Source organism: Ochotona curzoniae, unplaced genomic scaffold (assembly GCF_017591425.1).
Source record: "Ochotona curzoniae isolate NIBS_2020 unplaced genomic scaffold, NIBS_Ocur_1.0 scaffold_3208, whole genome shotgun sequence".
In the NCBI taxonomy this organism is placed as follows: Eukaryota; Metazoa; Chordata; class Mammalia; order Lagomorpha; family Ochotonidae; genus Ochotona; species Ochotona curzoniae.
This window is the reverse complement of record NW_024467106.1, coordinates 36,880,747-36,896,871: the sequence shown is the minus strand read 5'-3', so window position 1 is coordinate 36,896,871 and position 16,125 is coordinate 36,880,747. Positions and strand designations below refer to the sequence as shown.

At 43.2% G+C, this 16,125-nt stretch overlaps 1 protein-coding gene across 5 annotated transcripts in view; it reads left to right on the top strand.

The window, feature by feature from the left end:
* The window catches only part of TEK (TEK receptor tyrosine kinase), a 119,366-nt gene that overhangs the window by 40,984 nt on the left and 62,257 nt on the right, over window positions 1–16,125 (top strand). For 4 of the 5 annotated variants that reach the window (XM_041004402.1, XM_041004401.1, XM_041004400.1 and 1 more), the window contains exon 1: window positions 14,711–14,729. The exons of the other annotated variant lie outside the window; for it this stretch is intronic. In XM_041004402.1, coding sequence (XP_040860336.1) covers window positions 14,711–14,729 — 19 coding nt within the window. Of the gene's footprint in view, window positions 1–14,710; window positions 14,730–16,125 lie in introns of those variants that run through there. 5 annotated transcript variants of the gene reach the window in all.

Genomic DNA, 16,125 nt, shown 5'->3' with positions numbered 1-16,125 from the left:
ACCACCTGACACCTCCAAGGATGCGCAGTAGCATGGATCTGGAATTGGGAACAGAGCTAGGACTCAACCACAGGCACTCTGATATTGGATGTAAGCATTCCAACAGTGTCACAATGATCGCCCAAACACATGCTTGTGAATTGGTTAATTCCTGTGATCAGTTGATAGCTTGGCTGCGATTAGATGATTTAGGATTGTTCACATGTCGTACAGATGGCCTAGTGACTAATCAGTGGCTCCCATCTACTCCGTGTGGTCTCTCCATTCTCTAGTAGGTTTTTTTGACTTTCCACTCTGGGTTGTCTCAGGATCATTTAAACAACAGAAGCATGAAAACTAAATAAGCAGATGTTTTCTAAGCCTCTGCTTCTACCATATCCTCCACTTCTCTGTGAATTAGGGAAATTCCATGTCTAACCCTTGACTTAAGGGATAGAGACATAGATGCAACTTCTCAAGGACTTGAAATATCAAATGTTGTGGATATTTTTACGCTAGTCTATTGAAGGTGGATATTTGTGTATTGTCATCTGTGAGTTGCCATTGACTTGTGGGTTTCTTTATATATTTACATGAAATCATTATTTTTACATGTAACAAGTTTTCTTTATTATATTTTTGACAACAAAAACATAGTTAGGGTAAAAAGGTTCAAGGGCTACAGGAAAGTGGGTAAGACTACTATTTCCATATTGTTTCCTTTATGTATCTGAGGTAAAGGGGGATATTGAGGGAGAAGCCCCACCTAAGTCTCCCACCCTCCCCAGGTCCCGGATGTGGGGCATGCTCTGAGATACTTGCTCAAGTGGTTTTGATAGTTCACCAGTTAAGAATTGCTGCCGATCTCCCCACTCCAAGCATGATGAGGTTGTTGAAGAATCCAGTGATTGATACAGTCCCTCATAGAGTCTCTATTTGCCCAATATTTCGCTGCCAACATATAGCTGAGGTGGTTGATTGACTTGTTCTGTCTTTTGTCTTTTCTTGGTTAGGGTTCTGAGTCTGGCATTTTGATTGGTTAGATCCCCAAACCAACTTTGTCTGAGGTATTCTTGTGTGTTCCAGCAAGCAGACCAGATTCTTGTGTGTTCTAGCAAGCACAGGGCCTGGCTCAGTCCATTGCCCTGATCAGCTGGTGGTTGCAATTGCTGGGTTGGTTCTGTTTTCAGCCCTGACTTCCACTGGAACCAATGAGTGTTGCAGTCCAGCCTGATTCTGCACAGCACATACTCGGCTCTCACATAAACCAGTGGGAGCTGTAGCCTAGTCAGAGCGACCTGCAATAACCCCCACCAGGCCAGCCCCTACCCTGGGTTGCCAGTATATGTAGCAGACTAGTCTAGTCTGTCCCACATCCCATTTGGCTCTCGTACATGTTGATGGGTATTGAAGCTTAGTTCCATCTAACCAGGCTCAACTATCTAGCCCTCATGGATGTTGTTGTCTAGCCACCCCAGCCCTGTCCTAGTTTTCGTGCCCTCCCGTGGGAGTGGTAACCCAAGAGAAAGGAGCCCACTATTTCCCTCCCAGGTCTCTGTCTCTCCAGGATTATGCACTCTCCAGGTGGTTCTGGCATTTTACTTGACAGAATTAGCCTCCAGTGCCACCTTCTGCCAGCTGATGCTGTGGCTAAGCCCAAACAACCCTCACCCGCTCTAATTTATGCTTGCATCCGTAACAATTTTTCTAAACCTCATCATTTAAATTCACTTATGTGATACTGGTAATCTGCTGCTGTATAGACATTCTTTGTTCCTATATTCAAATCTTTTACAATAAATATATTCATGTTTTTGATCAGAGGGCAAGCTTTTTGAGTGCAGGTGCCATCTGTTCTTATCTGCATCTATAGAATGACAACACAGAAGGCAAACTGTAGTGCTTGTTAAATAGATGTCTATTGAAGGAATTCATTTACTGAACACCATTTCACTTATTTGATCATTTGTTCAAACATCAGTGTGTGTTGCATATCTGTTATGCACTAATCATTGTGCTTATTGATAAGAGATACAAAATAAGCTTCTCTCATTGTGTTGAATGAAGTGTAGTGGGCAAGAATGGAATTAATATCACCGAGACATGAGTTTACATCTCATGTTCCTATTTGTGTGACCTTGGACTTGCTATTATCATGTGCTAAACATCTGAGGATTTTTGATTAAATTAGGCAAAATGAAATGTAAATGTATTCCCTCAAAATTGTGAGAATTCAGGTGGTCAGTACTCATAAAGCACTTAATATATTGCTTTTTGTTGTATCATATACCAAAAATGTTTTCTTCTTTCCCTACATGGTCTGACTAGTCCTGCTGGGAAGGCTAGTCTTCTTCCTTTGCCAATCTCGTCTTAGCAACTGCTGTCACTTTGCCTGTTCCATGGTAGACTGATTGATCTGCTCCTTTAATATTTCTCATCAGGTTGCCACTTTAGCAATTGTTGGTTCTTTATTTTTGTATGTATTTTTTGGTACAAGCAAATCAACCACTACTTTTTCTTCACTGGGAGCTGGAGAAAAGGGCCCTGCAAAGTTGAGATTTTTGTATTATGGTGCCTTGGATAAGAGCAGGTTTTGGTTGTAGATGTGGAAATGGACTTCCTTTGGAAGTATGTTATAGACGGGAATGTAGCAAGCCACCGAAAAGGAAGAATCTCAGCAGGGAAGGTAGCCTGACTCTAAAGATGAAGTCCTTCCAGACCAGATAGGTTTCATAGCACTGAGTGAACATGCTTTGATTCCAGAACAGCCATAACAGCAGTCTATTTTCTGCAGGTAGAGTAGAATACCAGAGATTCATTTTTAAAGGAAAGATGTATTTGGTTCAGAGTTCTGGAGACTGAGAGGTCTAAGGAGCATGGTGCCATTTCCATCAGGGTTTCCTTGTTGTAATACCTTGGCAGAAAGCAGATGGGCAAGGAGACAAGAAGGCAAATTAGAGGAAGCCCATTACTGTCATGATAATGACATTAATTCATTCATGAGGGCAGAATGCTATGGACCTAATCATGTCTTTCTAGGATCCACCTCCCAGCACTGCTGCACTGGGGGGTTAAGTCACCAAATTATGGACTCGGGGGGCACAGATCCAAACCATAGTATCCTTTCCTAGAGTCGGCTGGATAGGAAAATCTATGTGGCTTGGGGGATAACCACATGGGAGCAAAATTTATCTCTGCATAGTTCCAATCCCTCTGTCTTTTTGCTCTTCCCACTGATTGGAAGTTGTTTTTATATCTGCCTGCTTGACTCTCCAGATGCCAAACTGCCAAATCTGTGAGTGTTCCAAAATCCTGCACCTTAAGGGTTTGACTGTATTACACTGGTGTGAGAACTCTGCACTAAGATCTGGCTTTACTGTTTGTGTGACTACTGGCCATCTCTTCCTTGTTCTTGGGTCATCCTTTGCAAAGTATGAAGCTTGCGCCAGTCTCTAAAATCCCTTTGAGTTCAAAAACTATGAGACCCACCACATCTTGGAATGGAATTGCCTGTGAATTCACATATAGTTGCTAAGATTTTCAATGAAGTTTCATTATTGGGTATTCTACTTATAACATGAAAATAGTTTCTTGTCAGTTGGTTGATACAAATTCTAACAAAACATGTGCTTTTTGGTCCGGATGGAAAATTCCTGGTATTTAAGTTGGAAAAGGATTCCATTCCCTCCAGCAGACAGACAAGTGCTCTATTTGTTGGAAACAGTGGTGGGAAGTGGGCATGCCCTTTGGGGAGCTGGGTTGGCACAACTCCCGAGTAAGAGTAGTTTTGTTGTTGGAGAGACACAATCCAGCCATATTCAGGATGCCCTTGTCTGACTCTAACCTCCCATCTATACAATAATAACGTTGGAAACTTCCTTTATTTTCAGTGTTTTACATTTGGTACCTTCTCATTAATTACCCAGTATCTTGGAGAGAACCTTGAAGGTGAAGTTACTGCTCTGAAGCTTACTGCCTAACAAGATCATTAAGAACAAAGAAAGATCTAGGTGTTGGAAACACACCTGCAAACTGTATTCCTATGGTGGGGGAAAGACACTGACAATGTGATCACATAGGCTTAACAGAGAAAAATGGCATCATTAGTTCTTGGCACTCTCCCTCCCACCCTTACTAATGGCCAGAACCAACAATGAGGCATAGTGGCTATGCCTCTACTTGTGACACTGGTTTCTTTCTTTCTTTCTTTCTTTTTTAAGATTTATTTATTTTTATTATGAAGTCAGATATATGGAGGAGGAGAGACAGAGAGGAAGATCTTTCATCCGATGATTCACTCCCCAAGTGATCACAACAGCCAGTGCTGCACCAATTCGAAGCCGGGAACCAGGAACTTCTGCCAGGTTTCCCACACCGGTGCAGGGTCCCAAGGCTTTGGGCCATCCTTGACTGCTTTGCCAGGCCACAAGCAGGGAGCTGGATAGGAAGCAGAGCTGCCGGGATTAGAACCGGTGCCCATATGGGATCCTGGCGCATACAAGGTTAGGACTTTAGCTGCTGTGCCACACCGCTGAGCCCAACACTGGTTTCTCACATCAGAGTATAGGTTCAATCCCTTCTGTTCCAGTTTGAATCCAGTTTCCTGCTAGTAAGGTAGCAGACGTACCTGACCCCTGCTGCTCATGTGAGAGACCAGGATGGAGGGCCTGCCTCTTAGCTTCAGCCTGACTCACGTCTGGTTCTTATGGATATTTCAGGAGTGGAGAGTGAACCAGTGGATGATTTTCTCCTTCTCTCCCTCTGCCTCCATTGGAATTTCTTTCAGGTGTCTCACATGGATGCAAGGGCCCAAGGCCTTGAGCCATCCTCTGATGCTTTCCCAGCCCGTACGAAGGGAGCTGCATTGGAAGTGGAGCAGTCAGGACTTGAACTGGTGCCCTGTGGGATTCGGGTGGTGTAGGCAGAAGTCTGGCCTACTGCACCATGGCACTGACCCCAACACTTACTTAATCCTTAATATCTTGCTCATTAGCTATCCTATTGAGGAAGGTTTATTTTAAAATAAGTTCTAATATTTTGTGCTTTGCTTGGTAACTGATTCTCCTTGAGACAAAGTGCCCACAAATTCCCCCCGTCAGCCCAAGTTAAATCTGATTAATTTTTTAATTCTAATTTTTAAAATTTTATTTTTGATGTTTACATAGTTAATTATGGTTGAATGGATTGAGGATTAGGGGAAAGCGGGTGAGACGTCTATTTCCACACCTTCCTTATTTTCTTCCTGTATCTAGGGGGAGAGGGGAGAGAATGTGAGAAGCCACACTCAGCCCCCCAACCAGCTCAGTATCTAGGGGAAGGGAAGGGCCACTGGATGTCATCCCAGGGTCCCTGATGTGGAGCATTTACTGAGGGATCTGTTTAAGCGGTTTTGATAGTTCTGACATGTTGTAGATCTCAGCAGTTCCAAGGATGACAAAATCCTTCCAAGGTCCATTGGCTGACATAGTCTACCTTGGAGTCTCCATTCCCCCAGAAATTTGCTGACAAGCCTCACTAGGGTAGTTGATCAATATGTTCTGCCCTCCTTCCTCTGCTATGGTGCCAGATAAAGTCCTCCGCAGGCTTCAGTGGACTGCCAAATCCTCCATGTGCATCTGGGTATTTGTGCACTGCACCATCTTCAGTAACTGAAGAGGTAACTGAAGAGGCTCCATTCAGACAATCGCAGGTCCTGCCACTCAACCCATGGCTGAAGTTCTTAGTCCAGTGGCTCAGTTGGGGGGACCCTCAAGAAATCTCATCTGAGGTGATCACAAACCTGATTCTCGTGTGTGCCCGCCAGTTTGGCTCATTCTGTCACCCACGTTAGTCTATGCATGCGTTGATGGTTGCAATTGGTAGGTCAGATGTATCTCCAGCCCTGTCTCTTATGCAAACCAATGGGTGCTATGGTCCAGTTCAACTCTGCCCACATAAATTTGGCCCCCACATACACTATCAGAAGATGCAGCCCAGTCAGAGCAATCCCCAATTACTCCCACTAGATTGCTCCCAGCCCTGGTTCCTGTGCCTGCCAGTATGTGCTTGTCTGGTCTGTACCACATCCCATTGAGCTCTCAAACACATCATTGGATGTTGAAGCCTAACTCAACCCAACCGACTCCGCCATCCGGCCCTCACTAATGCCAGTGCCTATCTAGCATGCCTGCCCCCAGTCCCTGGTTCTTGTGCCCACCTGTGGGAGCTGCAGGCCATCAAAGAAGTGCCCACAGTTTTTCTGCTGAATCCATTTCCTATCCTATTGAGAAAGGTTGCACTCCTCAGGTGGTTTTGCCATCTTGCTTGACAGGGCTTTCCCCAGGCCCAGCATGTGCAAGCTGATGCTGCAGCAACGTTCTTACTCTGACTTATGTCTGTACCAGTGGACAGTCAGTTAGCTCAATCTGGCTCTCTTCAAACCAAGTTCTCATGCAGACCAATAGGTGTTGTAGCCCTGTCCAGCCTGGCCTACCCCTAGTCCCAGCTCTGATACTCATCAGCAGGAGCAGTAGTCTAGCAAGGGAGTCTACATTTCCCCTACTGGGCTTGTACTCCCGCCCTGGGTCTTGCCTATGTTGGTAGGTGCTATGGCACAGTCTGGCATGGCATATCTCACCTCAGCATATACTGGCAGGTGCTGGAGCCTGACCTTGCTTGGCCTGCCCCCAGTTCTAGCTTGTGCTGACGGGTGCTGCCACCCAGCCCAGCCCAGCCCTGCCCCCTGTCCTCGCCCTAATGTGAACTGACTGTTGCTGTGGTCCAACCTGGCCTGTCCTGCACCTGTTCTGGTTCTCAGATCTTCCAGTGGGTGTTACAAACTAACCCAGTCTGGCCAGCTCCCAGACCTGACCCACACATATGCTGGTGGGTAATATAACCTGGCCTGGTCTGGGCTATACTTTGCCTTGGTTCTTGTGCTCACTTGTAGGGACTGTATCCTGGCAAAGGAGTTCTCCAAGCTCCTCTATCAGATTTTGTGTACACCGGCAGGTCCTTGGCTCAGGCTGACTTAGTCCACCTCCTGTCCTGGCAATAATAGTGGCTTTGCCCATCTGACCCATACCTCCAGTTCTTACTGTTGCTATAGTCCAGCCACACCTGGTCTATGCCCTGACACAGCTGCTGTGTGGCTCAGTGGGTGCTGAGTCCTAGCTCAGCCTGTTTATATCCACCCTGACTCTCACAAGCACCACTGGGTGCTATAGTCTAGCTCAGTCTGGCACACCCCAGATCCAATCCACACCCATTCCAAGGGAAATAACATCCATTTCCACCTCAGGTCCCTGCTCCTATTCTGGCTCTCACACTCACCAGTGGGAACCACAGCCCAATCAGGGAGTCCCCTTGGCTCTCCAACCAGGCCTGTTTCCAGCCACTGATCTTATGCATGCCAGTGGTTGTTCTGACTCAGCTCGGCATAGTCTTTCCCCCATCTTAGCCTTTGTCATCAAATGCTGCAGCGTGGCATGGCTGGCCCTGCCGCCAATGCCAACTCTCACTGGCTGGTGCTGCAGCCTAGCCCTGCCCAGTCTTCCCCCATCCCTGACTCTTTGCAAACTGGTAGGTGTGATAGCCTAGCTGGGCATGACCTACATCCTGTCTTGATTCCTGCATTTGCCAGTGAGCTAAGGTTGCCCTGGCCCTGCTTGATCTGCCCCCTCCAGAACCAACCAACACACTTGCCAGTGGGTGGAGATACCCTGCCGAGCCTGACCAACACCAACGCCTGAATCAGATGGCTCAGCAGCAGGAGTTTTCCAAGTTCCCCCACCAGGCTCACTCCCAGAGCCAGACTTGGTATAGCCCAGGTTGTGCCAGTTTGATGCTAGACTTTTGCTTGGCATAGTCTGTTCTCTCTCTGTCCTGGCCTTTGTACAAGGTGGTAGATGCTGTGGCCCAGGCAGCCCCATACCCTATTCTTGAGTGTCTGCAGCTGCCTCAGCCTGGACCATCCCAGCCTCATGAGTGTTGGATGGTTCCGTAGCCATGCCTAGCTTAGCCTGTCACCACCCCCAGCTCTTAAGTAAACCAGCGGAAACTGCAGTTCTACAGGAGTGGCCCCACATATTCCCTACAATCTGTCCCCAGACCTGATTCTCTCACGTGCTGGTTAGTGTCATGGTTCAACCTAACATTTCTTGTCTCCTGTTCCAACTCTCACTGACTGATACTGTGATCTAGCCCTGCCAGCTAGGTCCCCAGTCTTAGCTTTAGTGTATGCCAGTGAGTGATATTCGGTGGTAGCCAATGTTAAGCAGCCCAGCTCAGGTCTTCCATGTGTGCTGGTGCTTCAGTCTGACCTTTAAGGCCCTCCCCTTCTCTCCTCCAAACGGCTCAGTTTAGCCCCCTCGCTTACCTGAGAGTACAGTGGTCTTGTAGATGATGTCTCTCAGAAGTCATTTATCATCTGCATGTGACCCCTCAGGTCGTGGCGCACCCCTCCCCCATGCCAACCCCAGACCCCTGCAGAGCCAACACCCCCAGTCTCCTAGAGTGCACCACTGGGCCCGGGACCTCACTGGGCTTCCTCACCTGCAGGGTTAAGCCACTCAGATGCATGAATGCGTGCTGGTCCAAAAAGTAAATCTGACTAATTTGAACATAGTTATTTCATAGCATATTATGATTCTCATTGTACCTGTCATGGTACCAGTGCTACGTTTACCCAGATGACTAATTTTCCAAGTCTGCCTTTCACGTGAGCTACTTCAGACTTGAGGGCTATCTGCTTTATTCATCCTTGTGCAGCTAGAGCCGAGAGCAGTACCTACCATATAGGAAGTATTAGTAGTTTACTAAGCAAATGAATGAACAGATGTATACATGACAATCAGAATCCTTTTTTTTTTCTTTTTAAACATGGAAGTTTTCCTTTTCCAGATAGCATTCTATAACAATTCCAGTTCAAACACTTCTACAAACTATGCTGGACAGTTGTAGGGTAGTCTGTTTCTTGGCCTTCTTGCCAGAACTTTGATTCCAGATTTTTTTTTTAGCTAGCTTTTTGGTTCATTGCTGAGCCTCTGATTTCTGCAATGTTTTGAGCCAAGATTGTGCTGTCATTTCAAATATTTGGAAATTTAAGATATCTTTTGTCACAAATGTGAAATGAACACCCAAGAATTTTGTTATCTAGTTTCCAAAATTCCAAGAAACTGTACAATTATTTGAAGGCATGATTTATTATTCTAACACACCCAACATTATTTTTCTGTAAGAAGCACAGGGGGAAAAAGCAGCACAAGGGAACAGACTTACTGTGCAATGGTTTAGCTTGCCGGCTTTGGAAGATCAGGCAGCTGTGTTAATCACGGCTTGACTATATGCAGCTGTGTTGAACCTGATTGTGGAAAAAAGCAAGGTACTTGGAGCAAGTCTGTTATGCTACAGTGGAGTACATTCTCCCGGTTATTCTTGTTAGAGCTCTGTTTTTCTTTTAAACCATCTGGTACTTTTTTTTAATGTTAACATGATATTAATAGGAAAGGAACAGATTCAATGTAGTTCATAGAAATAATTCTAAAAATATGATATTCCCTTCCCCTCTTTTGCTTGTACCCACCTCCCCATCCCTCTTTTATATCCTCCCCTCTTTCCTCCCTCCCTCCCTCCTTCCTTTTTTCTTTTGTTCTTTCTTTCCTCCTCCCTGCCCCTCCCATTTTGTTTTCCTTTCTTTCTCTTATTATTAATTTATTCTCTGTTTTGTTATAATTCTAAAAAATATTTTTATTTTGAATTATGTGGTACATTTTTGTATAGGCAGGAATTCCCCCCCAAACTCCCACCCCCATCAGATTTTTCCCATTTTGTTACGACAGTGTAGTCCTTCATAAGGACTCATAATTCAATCATTCTTTTATTTAAGTGTACTCCGACATGGTTGGTACAATGTCAGACAGTCCAGCATCCCGTTGTCTACACATGTCCAACAGTTTCATTGGGAATCCATCTTTCATCTGGATGCAGGGATGCATGTTCCGTTATACCCCCACGTCTGTATATGATAGACTCCAGTACTCCATCACTATACACTACCATAAGTGAAAAGCCATGAAACAAGGTCAACAACTGGTATGGGTTAGAACAGCCATATCAACAACAATAACAACATCAACAACAACAAATTATAGCACCTTGAAAAAATAACATGCCACTGAGTAACCAACACGTGAATGAAAAAAGGGAACATAAAAGTCTCTTGGGAAAAATGATTCCATCGTATAATTCATAAGCACGTGATTAATTTGACTAGAGAAAAGAGATTATTTGGAAGGAACCAAACTGAAATAAAAACATCAAAACACATGGGATACAGCCAAAAAGCAATCAGTCAATCAAAAAACAGTATGGATTGGAGTATTGGAGTTACACTTTCCTTCCTTATATGAGAGAGAATATATGGTATTTGTTCTTTTGTGATTGACTCATTTCACTGAACATAATGGTCTGCAGTTGGGACTACCTGGTTGTAAATAGAATAATTTCATTCTTCTTAGTAGCTGAATAATATTCCATGGAGTAGATGTAATGGCCGATGCTATGCCGATCCGAAGCCAGGAGCCAGGAACTTCTTCCGGGTATTCCACATGGGTGCAGGGTCCCATGGTTTGGGGCCATCCTCAACTGCTCTCCCAGGCCACAAGCAGGGAGCTGGGTGGGAAGTGGAGCTGCCAGGATTAGAACTGGCACCCATATGGGATCCCAGTGAGTTCAAGGCGAGGACTTTATCCGCTAGGCCACTGCGCAGGGCCCGTACCACAGTTTTTTAACCACTCTTCCTTGGACGCACATCTGGATTGTTTCCATGTGTTTGCTATTGTAGATTGTGCTGCTGTAAATATAGGATTACAGATTCCCTTCTCACATGCGGATTTCACTTCTTTTGGGTATATTCCTAAGAGTGGGATAGCTGGGTCATATGGCAGGTTTATTTGCAATTTTCCAAGCACTCGACATACTGATTGCCACAGTGGTTGTACTAGCCTCCACTCCCACCAGCAGTGAAGGAGGGTGCCTTTCTCCCCACATCCACGCGAGCAGGTGTTGTTAGTTGAGTTCTGAATGTAGGCCAGTCTCACTGGAGTTAGGTGGTACCTCAATGTGGTTTTTATTTGTATCCCTCTTATGGCTAGGGAGTCTGAGCATCTTTTCATATGTCTGTTAGCCATTTGAATCTCTTCTTTTGAGAAATGTCTGTTCATTTCTTTTTCCCATTTTGTTACAGGGTTCTTTTGTTTGTTTGTTTGTTTTTTGCTGTCCCTGGGTTTCTGAAGCTCTTTGTAGAGCCTGGATATTAGTCCCCTATCACTTGTGTAGTATGCAAAATTTTTTTCTCCCATTCTGTTGGTTACTTCTTCACTTTGTTAATTAATTGCTTCCTTTGCTGTACAGAAGCTTTTAGTTTGATGTAGTTCCATTTGCTCATTTTGGATTTGATTGCCTTTGCTTTTGGTGTCTTTTCTAAGTCTTTCCCTGTTCCTAGATCTTGGAGTGTGCTTCCTATGTTTTCCTTTAATAGTTTGATGGTTTCTGGGTGTAGATTCAGGTCCTTAATCCATTTAGAGTTACATTTTGTATAATGTGAAATATGTGAATTTTGCTTCTTAGTTCTGCATGCTGGTAGAACAAATGCTGTTGTCCCAACAGCATTTGTTGAAAAGACCAAGATTTTATTCAGGTTTCTTGTCAGAGATTGGTTGACTATACATGTGTGGGTTCCCTTCTGGTGTTTCTATTCTGTTCCACTGATCTTCTCTGTTTCTGTACCAGTACCAGACTGTTTTGATAACCACTGCTCTGTAGTATGTCTTGAGGTCTGGAATTGTGATTCCTCCAGCTTGATTTCTGTTTTTCAGGACTGCTTTAGCTATTCATGGTCTTTTGTGATTCCAGATGAACTTTTGTATCATGTTTCCTATTTCTGAGAAGAATGTTGTTGGGATTTTGATTGGGATTGATTTGAATCTGTATAATGCTTTTGGTAATATGGTCATTTTGATAATGTTGATCCTGCCAATCCAAGAACATGGTAAGGTTCTCCATTTTTCAAGGTCTTCTTCTGTTTCCTTTTAAAATGATTCATAATTTTCATCATAGAAGTCTTTCACATATTTAGTTAGCTTAATTCCTAGGTATTTTAGATTCCTCTCCTCTATTTTAAAGGTGACTGTACTGACACTTTCTTTCTCAGCCATGGAATTATTTGGGTATACTAGTGCCATTGATTAGTGTTCATTAATTTTGTATCCTGCTACTCTTCCAAAGTCTCTTATGAGTTCCAATAATCTCTTTACTGAGTCTTTTGGTTCACCTATGTAGAGAATCATGTCATTTGCATAGCAATAATTTCAGTTCCTCATTTCCAATTTGTATTCCTTCAATTTCTTGCCTCATAGCTCTGGCAAGGACTTCCAATACTATATTGAAGAGTAGTGGTGAGAGTGGAATCCCAGTCTAGTTCAAGATTTTAGTGGGAAGGCTTCCAGTCTTTTCCCATTTAGTATGATGCTGACATTAGGTTTTTTGTAAATCGCTTTGATTGTGTTGTAGAACGTTCCTTCTATGCCTATCTTGTCTCGGGTTTTTAGCATAAAGTGGTGTTGGATTTTATCAAACGCCTTCTGTATCTATTGAGAAGATAATATGGTTTTTATTTTTCAATTTGTTGATGTGATGTATCACATTTGTTGTTTTATGGATGTTGAACTATCCCTCCATGCCTGGGATGAATCCCCACCTGGTCTGGATAAATGATCTGCCTGATGTGTTGTTGGATCCTGTTGGCTAGTATTTTATTGAGGATCTTTGCATCCTTGTTCATCAAAGATATCAGTCTATAGTTCTCTTTTTCTGTTGTTTCTCTCTCTGGCTTTGGTATTGAAGTGATAATAGCTTCATAGAAAGTGCTTGGAAGGATTGCCTCTTTCTATTGTTTGAAAAAGCTTGTGTAGGATTGGGGTAAGTTCCTCTTGAATCGTTTGGTAGAATTCAGCAGTGAAGCCATCTGGTCCAGGACTTTTCTTGGTTGGGAGGGCTTTAATTACTGATTCAATCTCAGTGCATGTTATTGGGCTGTTTAGATTGTTAATTGCTTCTTGATTCAATTTTTGTGGATTATATGTGTCCAAAAATCTATCCATCTCTTCTAGGTCTGCTGATTTGTTCACATATAGTTGCTTGTAATAGTTCCTGATGATTCTTTGTATCTGTGAGGTATCTGTTGTCATATCTCCTTTCTCATCTCTGATACTATTGATGCATATTTTCTCCTTACTTTTTTTGATTAGTTGGACTAGTGGAGAGTCTGTTTTGTTGATTTTCTCAAAGAAGCAGCTCTTTGATTGATCTTATGTATAGTTCTCTTGGTCTCTATTTGGTTTATTTGCTCCCTTATTTTGATGATTTCTTTTTTCCTACTAATCTTGGGATTGCTTTGCTGTTGTGTTTCCAGTTCCTTCAGCTGTAAGGTTAGCTGATTTACTTAGTGCTTTTCTAGTTTCTTGACATAAGCACTGATTGAGATGAACTTTCCTCATAGCACCGCCTTGATTGTGTCCCATAAGTTTTGATATATTGTGTTGGTGCCTTCATTTGTTTCAAGCAATTTTTAAATTTCCCCTTTGATTTCCTCTCTGATCCATTGCTCCCAAATGGCAGGGGGCTTCCTTCCTGGAACTGTCAGGCTGAGTAAGGGCATCAAAGTGCGGTGAAGTCTGGAACCTGGTTGGGGGGTTATAGCCTGCCCCTCATTGCAGGTAGAGGGAGATATCTGGGAGGAGCAAGATGAAAGCAAACCGGATCTGTACCTAGAAACAACGCACAGATGGAATGTGCTTGTCTTTTTAGGTCGATGATTTTCTGTATTTCCTAAAATCATTAAATAGACCATTGCCAGTGCCAGTGCAATGGGCTCAAGAGCAAATCACTCAATTGGTCCTAGAAATGGGGCTGGATTGAACCAGCGCTGAAAGAATTATAGCACTTCCTTCCTCTTGCTGACCTTTTCTGGAACATGCCTGGAGGGAGGGAGTGCAAGGGGGAGGTGAAATTCACTCAGTGGCAGGGCTGACTACAGAGGGTGGAGGTTCAGGCTGGCATTTTTGGAGAGTTTAATCCACTTTTAGGTTTCCTAGCTGATTTTTGTTGCAGTATTTCCACACTTGCCTCTTGGCCTTTGGCTAAAATCAATTATAGTATTCCGAGTTTCTTAGCATCTGTAACATCTCCCAATATCTCAAAAACTACTGATGTGGCTAGAGATAAGATCGATAATTCATGGTCAGTTTCAGAACTCCATTCTAGGGAAGATTTTCTCCATCACCCTTATGAACATTGTGACAACATGCAACTGGAACTCATGCTTACATTGACTTGACTTGACTTTGAAATTCTTCCTAATAAATCATATAAGTTGTAACTCCTAGTATTATCATCCTTAAAACATTGCATTCAAAAAACATTTGCAGTTATTATCAAGAACAACTTGAGGACTTGGCATAAGTGGATACTAAGGAAAGATTTGGTAAATGAATACCAGTCAACCTCAAATACTCAACAACTATTGATTACCTTTCCATGGCACTTTTTAAAAACTGAGACATTTGTTTTGTTTCCCCTTGTAAACTAAGTAATTACAGAAACATTTGGTTAAAGATGGGTTAGGAATCTTTGGCCCTAGAATCAGGGGAGTCCTTTCATTTTTAGTCATTATTCTAGAAGCGGAAGCAAATAAATGGATAGTCTTGGATCAGGCAGATATGGAATAAATCTGCCCAACCTCAAAAATATTTACATGAAAAAAACTTTCTGAAAAGAAGCAAACAGACTGAATTAAAGGAAAATGGAGAGAGAGTAGATAGAGCAGGCAGAGATGCAACCTATCTGTATCTATGAAAAAGTAGCATGCATACTGAAAGTAAAGCATGAGCAGAAGTTAACCATGCAAAGAGTAGAGAGAAACATTCAAATGAGAGGGAGTGGCTCATGCAAAGGCTTTGAATAGTATGCAGGGATTGTAAGAACAGTAAGTATTTGCTTTGCAGCTTTGCCTGGAAAACTTGTGGAAATTCCAGTAAGCTCAATCTTACGAGCCTTGTACTCTTTATATATAAGGTTGAGATAATGGAGCATACCGCACAACATTGCTGGGGAAAATTTTAATGGGATTCAGTGAGTTAACTCATAACTTATTTGAATCACTTTCCAACTGCATAGAGGTATTTGATATGCTAGTTGAAGTCTTACCACCCGGTGCTCCTGAACTTTCCAGGTTCATGATCATTTTAGGTTAGGCAGGAGTCATCCATCCCTGAGACTGGCGAACATTTTCCATCTCTGGTATTTCTGCTTTTAAAGAGGGAACGGAGCAGGCGTATATTCCATTTAGAAACGTTTGAAATCATAAGAGAGAGGCAGAGGGAGGAAAGTAAAACAAGATGATTTTCTTTAAATATGCTTTACCCCTATGAATTAAATTTCAGTGGTAAGGTATGATTTTGTTTTTATGCTTATGGAGGGGATGAAGTTTGGGGTCTGGATTTCCAGAACTTGAATGAAAAGGAAGGAAATAAGAGTCCTCAAGTATTCAATATATAAGACATAATACTTGGCAAGTTCTGTGTTTTATTCAGTCTTCACAGAAATCCTGGAAACCAGGTCTTACTTTACTTAAAAGGAGGAGCAGATAAGACTCACAGGGAAACAGATACTTCACTTGATCACTGTTCTTTTCTTAATTTACTCTTTATTATCTTGGAAAGAGGATGGGAGAGAGAGGAATGTAGAGAAGAGGGGAAGAGGGGACAAGGAGAAGGTGACAGAGGGAATGGAACCTTTAATATGACTGCAACAGGCCAGCCTGAAGCCAGGTGCCAAATTTTTGAACATTGGTGATGGGGACCCAAATACTTGGGTCATCTTCTGCTATATTCCCAGGTGCATCAGAGGGAAACTGGATCTGAAGGTGAGCAGTCAAGACTTGAATTGACACTTCCATATGGAATGCCAGTGCTACCAGCAATGGCTTAATCCATAGTGCCATAATGTCAGTCCATTGTCTCTGTCTTTGCAGTTTCACAAAGAATTGGCCAATTCTTTAAAAATGAGAGTCTACTCCAGGATCCTCACCAAGGACTATCAGTATGGGCA